Raw genomic sequence first — 13,522 nt, forward strand, 5'->3', positions numbered from 1 at the left:
TCATCTTTTCAGACTCAAAACCCAGTGTGTGCAATTCATCACATAACCCCGTCACTAACACCCCTACGAATCCAAAGCAGGACGTCACCCTTTGTGCCACGCCTGCCCCGAGGTGCCCACGGCCCAACGCGTGCTCCAGTCTACCTGGATGTTATCCTGGTTATCAGCGGAATTCTCACCTGACACGCTAGTCTCTCCCCTGGACTCGGAGGACGTGTCCATCATGGACACGGCAGAGTCATTGATCACAGCCGGCGGGTCTAGGGTGAAGGAGACCCTCTTCGATCCCCCGCGGGCCCGTCCCGTCTGGACCTCTGCGCCGCCACCCTGTTCTTTACCTGCGGTGGGTGGCGCCCCTTCTCCTTCTTGGCGAAGTTCGGTTGTCTGAGTGTCTGTTATATTAGATCCGTTGTCCTCCGAGTCTGCCGAGTCGTCTTCTGTGGACGCTTGGATCTCCATCGCAGCCTGAACGAGATCATCTCCATTAGGCTCAGCTTCTTTTTGGTCGTCTTCCTTTGAAATCTGGGTATTTATCATTGCATGGGATGTCTCTACCTCATGTATATAGAGTTCAATGTGTCCTGGGTCGTCTTCTGTTGACGCCTGGATCTCCATCACAGCCTGAGCTACATCCTCTGCATTAGGCCCAATGTCTTTTGGGTCATCTCCCCTTGATATCTGGGAACTTATCACAGTCTGACCTGTATCCACCTCATTTATATAGAGTTCAATGTGTCTTGGGTGGTCTTCTCTCTGGGTCTCCATCACAACCTCAACTACATCCGTTATACAGGGCTGCCCCGTCTGCTCCTCACCCATCTCACTATCCTCAACAGTGTTCTCCTGCATTATATTCCCCGTCTGAGACAAGGGCCGTTGTTCAGCGATGCAGGGCTCCGTGACATTCTGGTCTCTTTTTGTTGTACAAGGATCAATGAGGGACTGATGAGTGACTAAGGGAGGCGATGAACTTTTCGATTCAACGGTCTCCTCAAGTTCCTGTGGGTTTGGGTCTTGTTTTCCTGTATGGGGATCAATGGGTCCCGGTCCTCCGTCAATGGTAGGTTGACCAACGGCTCTTTGGTCTTTGACAGACGGGGCTGAGGAACTGATTTCTGACCTAGTCTGTCCTTGTTCAGATCCAGATTCTACATCTTCCCTACGTTCCTGGGCTTTTGCCGATCCAGAAACCCCAGCGTGGACAATAATAACCGTAGGAAATTCCCTCCCCTGGACTTCAGATGGTTCGATGTGATCTTCAACACCGCGCCTCTTCTCGTTTCCGACCGCACGCGATCCCCCCTCCCCCTGACCTCCTTCAGTGTCCTCCTCTTCGGCCATGGAGGACTCCTCCCCTTTGTGCTCCCCGTGTCTAGGGTAGCACCACCCCCTCAGCTCATCATCTGTTGAAGTCTCCATCGCCTCTTCATTGTCACTTTCATCAGAGACCACGTTTGCCGCTGAACCGGACTCGTCCGGGATCCTCCGCTCAACACCTACAGGCGGCTCCACCGTGCTCCGCTCCTCAATGAGACAGGACCCTAGTTCCTCCTCCTTCATATCTGCCGTGCTCCGCTCCTCAATGAGACAGGACCCTAGTTCCTCCTCCTTCATATCCGCCGTGCTCCGCTCCTCAATGAGACAGGACCCTAGTTCCCCCTCCTTCATATCCACCGTGGTCTGCTCCTCAATGGGACAGGACCCTAGTTCCCCCTCCTTCATATCCGCCGTGGTCTGCTCCTCAATGAGACAGGACCCTAGTTCCCCCTCCTTCATATCCACCGTGGTCTGCTCCTCAATGCGACAGGACCCTAGTTCCCCCTCCTTCATATCCGCCGTGGTCTGCTCCTCAAAGAGACAGGACCCTAGTTCCTCCTCCTTCATATCCGCCGTGCTCCGCTCCTCAATGAGACAGGACCCTAGTTCCCCCTCCTTCATATCCGCCGTGGTCTGCTCCTCAATGCGACAGGACCCTAGTTCCTCCTCCTTCATATCCACCGTGGTCTGCTCCTCAATGCGATAGGACCCTAGTTCATCCTCCTTCATATCTGCTGTGCTCCGCTCCTCAATGAGACAGGACCCTAGTTCCTCCTCCTTCATATCCGCCGTGGTCTGCTCCTCAATGAGACAGGACCCTAGTTCCCCCTCCTTCATATCCGCTGTGGTCTGCTCCTCAATGCGACAGGACCCTAGTTCCTCCTCCTTCATATCTGCTGTGGTCTGCTCCTCAATGCGACAGGACCCTAGTTCCTCCTCCTTCATATCTGCTGTGGTCTGCTCCTCAATGCGACAGGACCCTAGTTCCTCCTCCTTCATATCTGCCATGCTCCGCTCCTCAATGAGATAGGACCCTAGCTCCTCCTCCTTCATACTAGCGGCCCTCTCCTCCTCCTCCTGCTCCCTCTCTCCTGCCCCCTCTGGCGCTTGCCCCGGCTCCCTCCCCTGACATTCATCCAAGACAGTCACAGAATCCTCTTCACCTTGTTCCTCAAAAAAAGCTAACAGCCTCTGTGGGGATTCTGAAGAGGTGCAAGCCTCCCCCTCAGTCTCTGGGAGTACAGCACCGTGTGGGGGGCCATGTTGGCTCTGGGGGGACTCTGAAGAGGTGCACGCCTCCCCCTCAGCCTCTGCCAGCACAGCACCGTGTGGGGGGCCATGTTGGCTCTGGGGGGACTCTGAAGAGGTGCACGCCTCCCCCTCAGCCTCTGCCAGCACAGCACCGTGTGGGGGGCCATGTTGGCTCTGGGGGGACTCTGAAGAGGTGCATGCCTCCCCATCAGCCTCTGGCAGTACAGCACCGTGTGGGGGGCCATGTTGGCTCTGGGGGGACTCTGAAGAGGTGCATGCCTCCCCATCAGCCTCTGCCAGCACAGCACCGTGTGGGGGGCCATGTTGGCTCTGGGGGGACTCTGAAGAGGTGCATGCCTCCCCATCAGCCTCTGGCAGTACAGCACCGTGTGGGGGGCCATGTTGGCTCTGGGGGGACTCTGAAGAGGTGCACGCCTCCCCCTCAGTCTCTGCCAGTACAGCACCGTGTGGGGGGCCATGTTGGCTCTGGGACTGGGGATTTCCCCGACATCTCTCCGAGGTGCCATCTGCCTCCTCCTCCCTTTCCTCTCCCTCTTCTCGTTCATTGCTCGGTGTGTCTTTTAGCTCTACAGGTAGTGCAGGGGCCCGGGAATCACAAGCTGCCTTTTCATCTGTTGAAAGGTCACATGCTCACATCTCTATGCTAGAGGCCTAGGATCCACACATACCGTATATACACTGTTCCTATTTCATAGACTTCGGAGTATTATGGCTTTGTTATGGAACACCATGTGTGCCAACGCGTCTCCTCTTACCGCGGGAAAATTCACTTATACGCGGTGTGTATCGCAGATGAACATAACACGTACGGATCGGTCCGGAATTGACCTATCCCAAGCCCGCCCTCTTTTTTGGACCCTCCAAAAACAACTGTAGCTTTCCTTGGTCAAGCTGAGAAAGGGTGGAGCTCGGGATCGGTCAACTGCCCTGTACAAAATATCCCCTGGTACAGATGGTCTAGTCAATCACAGATCAAATCACTTAATACGCTGATTTACACATTATTCCCTGGTATGTCAATGACACAGCAGCTACATAATGTACTCTGTAACATAGTAGTGGGTGTATCAGTGACATACAAGAGGATCATGAGTAATGGTGATTGAAGTATTTGCCATCAGTACACAGCAGTTCTAGACATCTGTACATGTTACTTGCGTATGTAGACAATTGAACTATCTCAAGCCCCGCCCTATTTTCTTGTCAAATCAGAACTGTTGCTTCCTTCCGACAAACTTTGATGCGTGTATAGGTTTTCTGCACGATAACAGGAGATGCATTGGTTCTAGGGCTGGGCGATATGGCCTCTAAATGATATCACGATATGTTTTTGATCCATCACGATACACATTGCGATATTTTGATATTTCCTCTAAAGCACTTAAAAATGCTTGATTTAACCCTTTGATGGATACAGTCACGCCAATATGATGATTATATAAACCTCAAGCCGTGTCAATATAACCCCCCACCCCCCCCCTTTTCTCACTAATGGAACTGGTGTCGTGGATCACTCCCCTGTGAGCGTTTCCAGGGTTAGCGCAGCGGCTAACGTTAGTTAGCTTAGCTAACGGCTAACTTAGTTACCACCTCTCTAGGCGCGTGTGCGTGTATGTGACGTAAATTGGGCGAGTGTGTGTCTGTGTGAGGGAGAGGGGAAAGTGCTGCGCTAAAGTAAGTCTCATCTCAGCCGCGGCGGCTTAGAAACTGACGTGAGGTTTTGTGCAAAACATCACGATGTCCACGATATGTTTAAAAAGTGTATCGTTAATGAATTGGACCCAATATTTATTTAATATAGTCATATTGCCCACCCCTAATTGGTTCCGTACTTTATTTGTGGCTGTGCTAATGGCGGTGGCTCTACTAGGAATCTGTTCACTGCCGTTATGAAGGCCGTACTGGGGAATGAGGGCAGTTCCTTCTTGTGGGTTTTTCTCACCTGAGGGTTTCACCTGCAGCTGGATCTCAGGTGAAGTCACTACCACAGCCAAGTCATTGCCAGTGGCATTTTCTCCCTGGCGAAAGTGTGACATTATCAAACTTATATTAAACACCTACACATTTTCTCCAACAATTCTTTAGGCATTTAGCCAGTTTGTTAAGATTCTATCAATTTGCATACTTCTAAACCATGCAATATGTATATGATTGAAGAGTGATTCAGTCATCAATAACTGAAAATTCACAAGTCAAAAACCCCATTCAAAGTTATTAGTTTACAAGAGTATGGTTATAAATAAAGATTTATATTTTACAGATAAATGCAGTTGGAATACACGTTGGTATTGATGCATTGCACTTTTTAACAGTACAGCCTTCTCCCTCTACACCAAATCTCTGGGTAACATTATTACATCTCATGCCTTCTCATATCATTGCTATGCCGATGATACTCAACTCTTCCTTTCCTTTCCTCCCTCAGTCTCTGAGCAAATCTCGGCCCGTCTGTCCGACATCTCCGCCTGTATGACGACCAACCACCTCAAACTGCTGAGGACCATGATGGCCCAATTTCACACGGCCATCATCGAATCAATTCTCACCCACTCCATCCTGGTTCCCGGCTGCAGTGGCAAAAGATCTCGCCAAGCTGCAGCGGGTGATTCGCTCTGCGGAGAGGGTGATCGGCTGTCGCCTGCCCTCTCTCAGGTCCCTGCACGACTCCAGGGCGCTTAAGAGGGCAAGAAAGATCATGGCCGACCCCTCCAACCGCCTCTTCACCCTGCTCCCCTCTGGGAGAAGGCTGAGGATCCCAAAGGCTGTGAGTTTTTTCCCCTCAGCTGCCAGGCTGATCAATGCCTCAGGCCGCCACCCCCCCCCCCCCCAAGTGACACTGGCACAATAACAATGACACTTGCAAAAATACTGCACTGGGACTTTATCGCGTTAATTAATTACACAGCAAATTATCGCGTTATGAAAATTAACTCAAAATTACAAAAAAAAATAATAATAATAATAATTTAATCATATTTTTTTTGTATTGTGGAATATATTGAGACCCATCTAAACAACACCTCCTCCCTTCCAAACCTCCCCCTTCGTTCACCTGGTACTTAATCATTCCCCCAACTGGGGAGCGGGATCTTTTTACCTGACTGACGGAGCTGGTCTGTTTAGGTGAGATCTCCAGCCATATTCTCTATTGTTGTAATGATTTGATTGATCTGGTTAATAAACCTTACTAACTGGATCCACTCAATGCTTATCTAAATGGTATTATCCTACAGTATCTCATTCATTCCAAAAGAATGTAAAATACACATTTACAGACTTTTTTTTTTTTTTTTTAATATGGTCCATTTGCATGTTCTTGGTATCTGATTCTAAGGACATCTATGAATCTCAGGGAATGTATTCCCAGTGTCAGAAATACCGTGGGCTAGATCCACAAAGAATGGATTGCACGGTGCAAGTTGCACCCTTACTTACAATTCATTATGAATTAAAAATGGGGGACCCTGATGTAAACAAGACGAAAGTCTCTCTGGTCTGCATCCCCTTAACAATTGTGTGTATTTAGCCGTACTGTATTGTACCCATTCTGCAATCAACATTTTCATTCAATCAATCAATCTGCGCAGTGATTGATTGAATGAAAATTTTATTTTGAGTAAATTGTAATGAACCAAATGAGAATATCAAATTATTTTTTTTATCTTTGACTGAATAACACCATGCTCAAATTGACCAGACCTGAAAAATCTAAGCAAATTAATAGATGGTAGATGATTAAACAGAAGGTTTTGTAGATACAGTACTGAATTCTGCCATCCGGACACATGCAATTTGAAATATGATTATAGAATATAGAATATCAGGCATAAAATAGTTATGCGATTAAAATGCGATTAATTTTTTTAATCACCTGACAGCACTAATTATAACCCCACCACACAATTAACACAACATGTTATCCCCCACTATCGTAGACACATCCTAGACAAAGACAAAACCAATGACCCAGAACAACCTCAATAGGTGAACACAACAGTAATTCATCTAACTTCCTTCTCACTCCTAATCAACCCAGTGAGTGCATAGATATACTGAACAAAAATATAAACGCAACACTTTTGTTTTTGCTCAAATCTTTCACGAGTTGAAATAAAAAAACCCAATACTTTTTCTATGTACACAAAAGGCCTATTTCTCTCCATCTTTTCACAAACTTGTTTAAATCTGTGTTAGTGAGCGCTTCTCCTTTGCCGAGATAATCCATCCACCCGACAGGTGTGGCATATCAACATGCTGATTAGACATGTCTGGGATGCTCTGGATCGGCGTATACGACAGCATGTTCCAGTTCCTGCCAATATCCAGCAACTTGGCACAGCCATTGAAGAGGAGTGGACCAACACTCCACAGGCCACAATCAACAACCTCATCAACTCCATGCCAAGGGAGATGTGTTGCACTGCGTGAGGCAAATGGTGGTCACACAAGATACCGACTGGTTTCCTGACCCCCATGCATATCTGTGAAATCCATAGTTCAGTGCCTAATACATGTTTCTTTTCAAGATAAAACTGCACATTTTAGAGAGTGGCCTTTTATTGTGACCAGCCTAAGGCACACCTGTGCAATAATCATGCTATCTAATCAGCATCTTGATATGCCACACCGGTCAGGTGGATGGACTATCTCAGCAAATGAGGCCATGTCCCCACGTATCTGGATCTTTTGCCAAACGCACATTTTATTCCACGATTGGGCCTTTCATCCACACGTAAAGGGTGTTTTCAGAGACATAAACAGAGATTTTCTTAAACGCATTTTAAAGTGAAGATTTTCCAAAATATCCGATCAGTGGATCCGTGCAGCCACTGTAAACGCATAGTCTAGATAAACGATGACGCCACAGCTCACTAGGCATGCTCAGACTGTGGCGGGCCGTAATAATATCTGGCCTGTCAGATTGTTTGGCGAATATTACTTTACTATTTCTCTAATATATATCAGACCGACTATAGGCTAGCTAGGCTATATATTTCAGCTATAATGTCCTAACAGAGAAACTACCACCACCTAAAACATCCTTATTACACCTTGTTTTATCCATATAGGCAGTAGCGCTTTGAAGTAATAATAACTTCGGTGGACTTGGTGTTGAAATGCCATTCAAACTATCCTTACTTATATATGCAACGACGGCACCACACGTGAACAGTACAATGCAATTAATGAATGTCTTGTTGTAATTAGTATATACCGGTATATAGTTTGTGATAAGGACTCGCCATTTAGTTTCAGAATCCGGAGATTGTTAGCCCCTTTAGTGACTGATGCACCGAGTGAATCCACAGTCACTTGCTCCTCAATAGGAAACCAACCTAGAGTTACCCTGAAGGACTGGTTCTAACCGAACCGTTCGTTATACAAGTATCACAGAGAAATGTCAAAGGTACTCACAGTTGCACGAGGGTTTCGAACAGAGATACGGGATGGTTTGAAAGCTCGGCGTTGCTAATAAACATTTTAAATATTTTTTATAAACTGCTCAAAACGGCATTATTTACGGCGTTGGCTGCCTGGTGTGATCACAGCGCATGCGCATCATGCACCCAACGCCGGAAATAATGCGGTTTTGAGCAGTTTATAAAGAATATTTAAAATGTTTATTAGCAACGCCGAGATTTCAAACCATCCCGTATGTCTGTCCGAAACCCTCGTGCAACTGTGAGTACCTTTGAAACGTCCCTGTGATACTTGTATAACGAACGGTTCGGTTAGAACCAGTCCTTCATGGTAAATCTAGGTTGGTTTCCTATTGAGGAGCAAGTGACTGTGGATTCACTCGGTGCATCACAGTCACAAAAGGGGCTAGGAGATTGTGATCTCAACATTGACATTGTATCTCTCCGTCGCCCAGTGTGCAGAAGTAAGACATTGAATCGTGACATATCTAGATTGGTTGTTTCCTCTGGACTGCATAATCCTCCGCTATATCTATCTATTTATCATCTTCTATGTATGTCAATATAGCCAATGGAAAGGCTAGGAATGGTCAAGTGGGCTGGGTGAACCAATGGACAATTCCTATCGTTTCTCAGTCGTCCTGACCGCTCGTACATTGCTTATCGCCACCTACTGGCCCGCATGCTTGTTGGAGCAATTTATATGCGTTTATGTGTTTGCGTCTGGATCAGTTTTATTTTTTTTAACACTGCCGTGTGGACGAGGATTTATTTTTAAACGGAGCCTGAGAATATCCGTTTTGCAAAAGATCCAGATACGTGGGGACATGGCCTGAGAAGTGCTCACTAAGACAGATTTAAACAAGTTGTGTTTTCTTTGTTCAAGAAATATGCCTTTTGTGTACATAGAAAAAGTCTTAGATCTTTGATTTCAACTCGTGAAAAATTTTAGCAAAAACAAAAAAGTGTTGCGTTTATATTTTTGTTCAGTGTACTTGTCAGAAGCAAGACTCACATCCATGGGCTGTAAGAGAGGCCCCTGGACTCTCCTGTTATGTCTAGAGGAGATCCAGGAGGACGAGGAGGCACTGGGCATTGTGCTCTGCAGAGAATCACAAAGACCGGCTGTTAGGGCTGCTGTGATTGGGGCATTTTGTGATGAGGATTATTGTCAGACAAATAATTTAGTACAGACTTAATTGTCTCCTTCCAATTAGTTTGAAAGTGTGCCCAGATCAGTGATGTGACCATGTCGCTTTGCTACAAGATCAATGTTGCTCACTGTGCTACATTGCAATGATATGATGGGAGCAAGGGCAAGCAGATTCTGTATACTCCAAACAGCATCTCACCTCTCCACCCTTGGAAGTCATTGGTAACAACATATATTGATACCAATTATTCCAGAATAACATTTTGGGGGATCCAAACTCAGCCCTGGCACAGACTTTGAAAAAAAAGTTTTTATGTTGTGCAAGTCTCACAGTATAATGTGGCTATACGTTGACCTATAGTGTTTAGACAGACTGTTAACATGGAGACCATGTCATATGACATCATAATCACCACATAGTTATCAATATAACAATCATTTGCAGAATCATTAATCAAGTAAGGTGCTTTTGAATAACCCCATCTGGCATGAAAGGAATTAGAAACAATCTTATCCTGTTCCGTTTTAAAAGCCAGGCAAATCAAGCTCCTATAACATTATATTTTAGGGAACACACCAACATTATGGGAAATTTGCTTACAAGTCTTCTCCAGAGTCAGACGAGAAGATGGATATAACTTTCCTTGTGTGTTCAGCAGAAAGCGATCTGGCTGCAAGCCAGCCGACTCCGAGCTTAGCATAAATGAATGGACGTGGATATGGACTACTAGCTTAAAACTAAGGGAGGTGTTTTTGGACAACAGCTGGGTTAGCTGGTCCATATCAGCTTCTATTGATTTGTGCTAAGCTAGGCTAGCTTGCAGCTGGATAGCTTTCTACTGAACGCACAGAGAAGAAACAGGTATCCATCTTCTTGTCCGACGAAGAAGACGGTAAGTGTATTTCCCATAATGTTGGTGTGTTCCTTGAAAATATAAGCAGTTTTTATTAGAAGATTTGAAATTAGGGTAAGTAACACACTAAGCTCACCTCAGCCAATGATGGGAGAGAGTGGCTCCTCTTCAGCCAGGCATTGTCATTGATTGGTTGGGAGCACAACAAGCGGAGCTCCTGCGCTCTCTCCTGATTGGTAGAAAGATGGACGATGTGAGATACAAACTGGACAGGAATCTTGACCGTCAGCAGCAGCAATACAATGTTAGAATAATTACTTGTATCAGGTTGTTAAATTTTGTATTTCTAACAACTTTATTTTAAGGATGCACTGATAACATAATGATCAACATCAGGCCAAATAAGTTACCACAATTAAAAAGTTTGATTTCCTTCCCTTTGTGCACATACAAAATATATTAATAGTCTCCAATGCAGTTTTATTAGCCTACATCTTGATCACTTTTATCCTATGACCAAATACAAAATGTCTATATTGTTTACAAGAAATAATGGATTAGATCAGTACTCTGTAGCTAATAATTCTACATTAGCAGACGTGCATCAGTGCACGTCTACCTTATTTGGTCAATAATACAAATACATGTGCCCATCAATTCATAGTAATCAATTGCAGACATTTTGGTAGGCGAACAGGTGATTGTAATCAAATAACAGGTGATTATCATTAAATGACAACCGTGGCCAATGAGCTGTCATGAGCTTACTATGAACTGAAGCACTAAGCATAAACCGTCCATAACCACCTGCTCACCTTAGGAAGATTGCTGTTCATAGTAACTTTGGTTATCTATGGAAAAACTTACGGTAATAAAATATAAAGCCAAGGATGCAGGGATGAATTTAAAAAGCTGCATTATGGAACAAAGACACCCTGTGGCCGTGAGAAGTCACTGCACCTTGTTTAAACATGGCAGATGGAGAAAACCATAACAAAGACATTTCTTCAAGGAAGGTAACTTTGGGCACCGTTTTATATTTGTGTCGTTCACATTTAATTAGCTAGAAATTAGACTATAGCCTTTTATGGATTTTACTGGCTGTTGGGCCTGAACAAAAGAACAACTTCACTTTTTCATGCATCGCTGTTGGGAGAGTTTCCCTTGTGATTCAGCTCGTTAAAAGATACATTTCTTCATGAAACAGTTCCACAGTGCACCATATCAGCCACAGACCTGGCGAATGCGGGAAGCTTGTTTAGAGCTCGGTGTCACATTGCCCTGCAGCTTCTGCTGGATGTCGGTGACGAAGTTGGAGAGGGGGCGAGGGTTGGCTGGGCTCGGGTCACGGCTGGACCTCTCGACACACGGACTGAACTCTCCTTCACCTGGAGGTGGGATAGGGATATTTGTTGAACGCTTCCGTCCAAAATGACTTGCATTGAAAAGCGGAATGTCACCCATTCTAACGCTTTCACTACAGAAGGTTAGCCTTTCACTACCACACTACAGAAGGTTAGCCTTTCACTACCACACTACAGAAGGTTAGCCTTTCACTACCACACTACAGAAGGTTAACCCTTTCACTACCACACTACAGAAGGTTAGCCTTTCACTACCACACTACAGAAGGTTAGCCTTTCACTACCACACTACAGAAGGTTAACCTTTCACTACAGAAGGTTTCACTGCCACACTACAGAAGGTTAACCTTTCACTACAGAAGGTTAACCCTTTCACTACGACACTACAGAAGGTTAACCTTTCACTACCACACTGTAAAGAAGGTTAACCCTTTCACTACCACACTACAGAAGGTTAACCTTTCACTACCACTACAGAAGGTTAACCTTTAACTACAGAAGGTTTCACTGTCACACTACAGAAGGTTAACCCTTTCACTACAGAAGGTTTCACTGTCACACTACAGAAGGTTAACCCTTTCACTGACACACTACAGAAGGTTAACCTTTCATTACCACTACAGAAGGTTAACCTTTCACTGCCACTACATAAGGTTAACCCTTTCACTACCACACTACAAACTGTTAACCAAATATTTTCTTCCTGTGGCAAAGGACAGTTCAGTCAGTATTTTTTAACATGTAGGTTACAACTCTCTCCTAAAGCTAGAAATCAGAGACAGAACCCTCCTTGATGATGTCACTGGGATGTCAAATTTAGGGCTGCAAGAGCTCACACAAACATGTTCTGGCCTCGGAGTCAGAGACCCCTTCATTGTCTATGGGGCAGCCCCCGATTTTACATCCCAGTGACATCACAGACTGGAGAGTTCTCTCTCTCTGCCTTGTTCTGATTTCTAGCTTTAAAGAGTGGCGCGTGTTCAAAAATACACCAGTGATGCCATTAGGGACATTGATTAAAGTGTCCCATTTTCCCCATCTACATAATTTCATGGAGCTGTAATTAACACAACATACCGACATCACTCATGGCCTACTCTGGGTCTAGCCCTATTCTGGACGTGTGTGTTTCTATGGGTCTAGCCCTAGTCTGGACGTGTATGTTTCTATGGGTCTAGCCCTAGTCTGGACATGTGTGTTTCTATGGGTCTAGCCCTAGTCTGGATGTGTATGTTTCTATGGGTCTAGCCCGCGTCTATACTTTCCGTAGCCGCATTTCTGGCAGACGTTCTCTGATTGGCCGACGCCAGTTTCTACACTGGTTAGGCACTCTTCGAAGTTGGTTAAGGTTAGAGTTTGTCTTAGAGCGTGACGGCAAGTTCTTTCGACGGTTAAGCTTAGGCACTCTTTCGAAGTTGGTTAAGGTTCGAGTTTGTCTTAGAGCATGGCGATAGAACGCCAGGTAGTTTGCAGGCTGTTCGACGCGGAAATGGGCAAAGACACAGCTCGTCACGCTATTGGGCAAACATGTCAGTGGCCAATCAGAGAGAGTCAGTCAGTGCCAATCAGAGAACGTCTGCCAGAAATGCGGCTACAGAAAGTATAGACACGTCTAGCCCTAGTCTGGACGTGTATGTTTCTATGGGTCTAGCCCTAGTCTGGACATGTATGTTTCTATGGGTCTAGCCCTAGTCTGGACATGTATGTTTCTATGGGTCTAGCCCTAGTCTGGACATGTATGTTTCTATGGGTCTAGCCCTAGTCTGGACGTGTATGTTTCTATGGGTCTAGCCCTAGTCTGGACGTGTATGTTTCTATGGGTCTAGCCCTAGTCTGGACATGTATGTTTCTATGGGTCTAGCCCTAGTCTGGACGTGTATGTTTCTATGGGTCTAGCCCTAGTCTGGACGTGTATGTTTCTATGGGTCTAGCCCTAGTCTGGACATGTATGTTTCTATGGGTCTAGCCCTAGTCTGGACGTGTATGTTTCTATGGGTCTAGCCCTAGTCTGGACGTGTATGTTTCTATGGGTCTAGCCCCTAGTCTGGACATGTATGTTTCTATGGGTCTAGCCCTAGTCTGGACGTGTATGTTTCTATGGGTCTAGCCCTAGTCTGGACATGTATGTTTCTATGGGTCTAG

The 13,522-nt window shown here is 45.7% G+C and overlaps 1 protein-coding gene across 4 annotated transcripts in view; it reads right to left on the reverse strand.

Annotated features, from left to right (window-relative positions):
• Window positions 1-13,522, reverse strand: part of anln2 (anillin, actin binding protein 2) — a 57,669-nt gene that overhangs the window by 25,720 nt on the left and 18,427 nt on the right. For 3 of the 4 annotated variants that reach the window (XM_084335361.1, XM_084335359.1, XM_084335358.1), the window contains 4 exons: window positions 11,253-11,404; window positions 10,153-10,245; window positions 9,025-9,111; window positions 4,532-4,607 (listed from right to left, as the gene is read on the reverse strand). In XM_084335361.1, coding sequence (XP_084191487.1) covers window positions 4,532-4,607; window positions 9,025-9,111; window positions 10,153-10,245; window positions 11,253-11,404 — 408 coding nt within the window. The remainder of the gene's footprint in view (window positions 1-4,531; window positions 4,608-9,024; window positions 9,112-10,152; window positions 10,246-11,252; window positions 11,405-13,522) is intronic. The other variant, XM_084335360.1, reaches the window with a different exon arrangement.

Source organism: Notolepis coatsorum, assembly GCF_963971535.1.
Source record: "Notolepis coatsorum genome assembly, chromosome: 18".
Taxonomy (NCBI): domain Eukaryota; kingdom Metazoa; phylum Chordata; class Actinopteri; order Aulopiformes; family Paralepididae; genus Notolepis; species Notolepis coatsorum.